At 38.3% G+C, this 4,803-nt stretch overlaps 1 protein-coding gene across 5 annotated transcripts in view; it reads left to right on the forward strand.

Annotated features, from left to right (window-relative positions):
- The window catches only part of PARP9 (poly(ADP-ribose) polymerase family member 9), a 33,681-nt gene that overhangs the window by 23,310 nt on the left and 5,568 nt on the right, over positions 1-4,803 (forward strand). For all 5 annotated transcript variants that reach the window (XM_023516307.1, XM_023516309.1, XM_023516310.1 and 2 more), the window contains 2 exons: positions 2,018-2,163; positions 2,946-3,120. In XM_023516307.1, coding sequence (XP_023372075.1) covers positions 2,018-2,163; positions 2,946-3,120 — 321 coding nt within the window. The remainder of the gene's footprint in view (positions 1-2,017; positions 2,164-2,945; positions 3,121-4,803) is intronic.

Below are 4,803 nucleotides of genomic sequence, written 5' to 3' on the forward strand. Positions count from 1 at the left end.
TTTTAAGCAGAGATGAAATCAGACTTGTGTTTTAGGAAGATCACTGCTTATGTGGAGAACAGATTTAGTAAGAGATACAAGGATTCAGATGCAAAATTTCAAAGGATACCTTATTTTCACAATATGTTCATAAAAATAATTTAGGAGGAAATGGTCAAAGCCAGTGAGAATTTGCATTAAATGTTGCATCCACATTTCACAGAAAACCCAGTGTCAAAAATGTATATTAAATATAATATACAAGTATGAGAACCAAGATTATGATTTCCACTTTGTTTATGGGCTGCAATGAGTGTGGATGTTTAAACGGACACCAGGTTCAGCTCAGGAGAACAAAATACAAAGAAACTTTGACCTCCTATAAGCTTGCAGCATTACTTTAAATTAATGGCATTCTCCCAGCTGTTGGCAATGTAGAGTCATGCAAGCCCCTTTTGGTAGTTGATGATTAAGTATATTATTCCACAGCAGCATTTCACAGGTTCATGCAGACTCACCCTTTCTTCATCACATCAAGATCTTTAATAACAACAGATAATTTTGAGATGAGTTATTCTAAGAAATATCAAATATCCATCAGAACAATAAAGTGTTTTAAAAAAATGAAGTTAGGCATCACTTCCCTTGTATGTTAGGGAACATAATGATATATGTGATATATATGATAAGCCAAACTATATATGTTTTGTTCCTTCCTAGTGAGTGCTTCTTACTGTAGAAGTTTGTGGTCTTTGGATCCCCAGTGCTGAGCCCAGAGCCTGGCATATTGGAGGGGTTTAGTAAATGTTGAACTAAAGTGAACTGCATTCTAATGTTACACCTTCTAAATGTGAGCTTTTCCTCTCCAGAGTTAATTTACAGTCTCTTCCTTTGAAGTTTCCTGGCTTTGGAGTTTCCCTCCCATGGAATTTTGTCCCTTGTGTTTTGTCAGATTTACAACATGGCCCTGTAGTGAGTTCTTCTCTGTTTATCAACTGCTTTTTGTGGTTAAATTGAGCCCCACTCAGTTAGAAATGTCCTGGGGATTAGGTTGTGTTAGTATACTTGGTCTTAAGTCAAACTGAAAATAAACCAAGAGAAATTAGCCTTTTTTTGGTTTCCATTGTACATTTAGTTCAATAAGGAGCTCCCTCCCTTGGACAAAACAGGTTGTCTCTTAAATTTAAAAAGGGAAGGAAGGAAGGAGGGAAATAGGAAAGAAGAAAAGAAAGGAGAAGAGGGAGGGAACAAAGATAAGACACCATAGTCTCTTAATCTCCAAATTTTATTCTTCATGGTTGAGTAGTATACATGTTCTAAGTAGTGATGCATGTTCTAAGTATATATTTTGCCTTGTTGGCTTGTAGAATACACTGGTGAAAGCCAGGTTTATAATCTTAGATTATTACTTACTAGCTGTATAATACTGGGAAAATTACATAACTTCTCTGAATTTCCTTGTTTGTAAAATTATATTTATTATTTCAGTGGTGGTGCTGTAATAATCAAATAGGCTTGAGATTGAAATCTCTCTGAAAACTTCGGAGTGTTATTTAGATATCATGTCCTTTTCTGTCATTCCTTAGTTAATGTTTTCTTATGTCTGTCTCTTTTTTGCTGATAGGCATTGGGGCTAGAGATAAGAACATTTCTTATAAGCAAAACAATACATATATACAACACTGTTTGTGGGGAAGGGGCATGTATTAATGCTCTTTTTTCTCATATCTCCTCAGCCTCACTATCCAAGTCAAAGATGAATTTCTTACCACTCTATTTCATCCTATGACATCTCGTATCATTATACTTTCATGTCGTACACAACACAAGGGATACAGTTTAAACTAGCTCATCTCTTCCTCCAAATTTCTAAATTTGTTTCATTAGATTTCTTTACAAACTCTTCCAATGATCTCCAAATAAGATCACACACACACACACACACACAGAGAGAGAGAGAGAGAGAGAGAGAGAAAATAACAGACTCTTTTTCCCGCTTGCAGAGCCTTGAGACAAAGTTTTATGTTATCATTTTTAGGAGAATGGACTCATCGGCAACCAAAACACCAGGATGAAATCAAAGAAGAGAATGTCCTATATTTTTTGAGATATGAAGTGCATGTAACTCAAGAAATTCAGGATCAACAGAAACTGTTTGAAAAATGTGGTTTGAAGGTTATAAAGGTATACCTAATTAGGGATAGTTTGGCTCATCTTGCAATAATTAACTTTTGGCTCGTAGCCAAAAGAAAAGCCCACCTGGCACTGGGTGGGGAGTGGCTCATGCTTGCGATCGATCTCACCACTTTGGGAGACCAAGGCTCAAACTCTTGAGCCCAAGAGTTCAAGGCTGCAGTGATGGGGACAGAGTGAGATCCTGTCTCTAAAAAAAGAAAAAGGCTCATTTGCTGACGACTCTAACTTTAAGCTAGCTGCTCATCAACCTGGAAGTAGGTCAGTCAGACAGCAGGGAAGGGCAGGTATGAAGGGTATAGTTGGAATCAGGAGATAGAAATGATGTCAGGACATACATACAGAAGCCACAGATACCAGATCTGGAAAAGAGCTATCTGCCTGTCCTTGAGCAAAATGAAAGAAGTAGAATAGTAGTTATCATGCTGTATTATAATTAGTTACCTATTTTATCTCTCACGAAACTGTGACCTGTAAGAGCTTCAAGAGAGAGCTTTAAGCTTCAAGAGAGACTATGTTGTTGACTACTTATTTCATACCAGTGCCTGGCACATAGTGATTACTCAGTGAATTTTTATTAAATTAATTTATTAAAGAAGGAACAGGGAATTTTGAAGAGCTAGAAGTCAAAATAGGAGAGGGTTAGAAGCCGGGAGAGAGCCTGTTGTGCTAGCTGATGTGCATATAGCCCCTTTATTTTTGAAGCAGTACAGTAGGGATATAAGGAGCATTTCTCCCGCCTCTCTTCCAGTTTTTCTCTTCATTGGTTGTAGGTGGAGAAGATAGAGAATGAGGTTCTCATGGCTGCCTTCCAAAGAAAGAAGAAAATGATGGAAGGGAGACCACATAAGAACCCCGTGAGCCACAGACTGTTTCAACAGGTTCCACACCAGTTCTGCAATGTGGTGTGCAGAGTTGGCTTTCAAAGGATATACTCAGAGCCCCATGGTAGGTGTCAGCTCCTCATCACTGGGGCTACTCTATGTGGAGATTGGTGACCAGACATCAGTAGGTGGTTCTCCACTAGTATCATTTGTTGCTATGGGGAGGGGATCATTTGCGACTAGAATTTAGAGGTGAAGTCTTTTGGAAAGAGTGGTATTTTTAATTTTCTTTCATATCTTTTGTTGATGATGTATTTTACATTGAGAAAAGTGTGAGCAGTAAGAGCTATGGTTCTGGCCAGGTACGGCGGCTCACACCTGTACTCCCAGTACTTTAGGAGGCCCAGGCAGGAGGATTGCTTGAACCAGGAGTTCAAGACCAGTCTGGGCAACATAGTGAGACTGCTGTCTCTACCAAAAAAAAAATTTTTTTTAATTGTACAGTTATATTGGTGCATGCCTTTAGTCCCAGCTACTTGAGAGGCTGAGTGAAGCAGGAGGATTGCTTGAGCCCAGGAGCTCGAGGCTGTAGTGAGTTATGATTATACTACTGTACTTCAGCTTGGGGAATGGAACAAGACTCTGACTCTAAAAAACAAAAACAAAATCTATGGCTCACTCTTTTTTTCCATTTATCTGTCCTGTGTCCTATCTGTAGAGAGCAGCTGCTTGGAGCTTTTTTTTTTTTTTTTTTTTTTACTTATTTCAACAAAATTATTACGAACAGCACTGAACACTCCTCATCCCTTAATTAAAAGGGCATTTTCCAAAATTTAAGAAAGTTGGTCTTCTCTTTTCTATCCTCTTTACTTCCCATAGCCTGCTATTGAATGAATTAGGTATCATTTGGCAGGTGAAGTGAGTAACATCTTAAGATCCTTCTCAGCCACTGGAGTTCTATGTATAGCTTCCATGTCTCTTCTCAGTTGCACAAAAATTATTGTATACATAATTGCTGTATCATGTATGTAATGTATATAATAATTCAGCAATTATGTGTACACTATTTTTAGTCACAATGAAAATTTTTAACTTGAGATCACTCCAAAGAAGGAGGATAAAAAATTCAGTAATAATCATGGAGAGCTACCTAGCAGTGCAGCTTGACATTGTCTGGTCCATTAAATATGTGGCTCTTGAGTATTACCTTTCAAAATATATAGTATGATCCTTGCTATGGAGTCAATGCCAATGGTCTTGATGTCTAGAAACTAAAGGATCTGGAAATCATTTTTCCTTTGTCTCAGAATATAGGTAATACCTAGGGTAAAAACTAAAAATAGACAATTCCTGGAGGTAGATAAAAATAGAAAAATGAGTCCCACCAAGAAGTCTTCTGAGCTTAACCATGAAGTGATGATCAATATAGTCCCTTCATTGGCAAACTCTTAAAAATCTATAACTTCCATTTGCTCCTAATTTGGTCTCTTTACAATCCTCATCCCCTTACTCCTGCTTAAACTACTTTCAATAAGGTGCTCATATCCTATTTTCCAAATGTAGTAAGTACCCTCTTTTCAGTTCTGTGGCAGATACTGCTAACTACCTACCCAACATCTACATACAGCTTTCTTCTCAAAACATCTGAAACACTCATCATCCTCCCAAGGAAGGGAGCCCCAAAGTCTTGGCCAGTCTCATCAGCCACATCAAGTTCAGGCACTTTCCTCTTAAGGAGCAGGAGGGTGGTGCCTGTGGCTCAGCGGGTAGGGTGCCAGCCCCATATACCGAGGGTGGCGGATTCAAA

The sequence above is a fragment of the Otolemur garnettii genome, unplaced genomic scaffold (genome assembly GCF_000181295.1).
Source record: "Otolemur garnettii isolate 467f Iridium unplaced genomic scaffold, OtoGar3 scaffold00089, whole genome shotgun sequence".
NCBI lineage: Eukaryota > Metazoa > Chordata > Mammalia > Primates > Galagidae > Otolemur > Otolemur garnettii.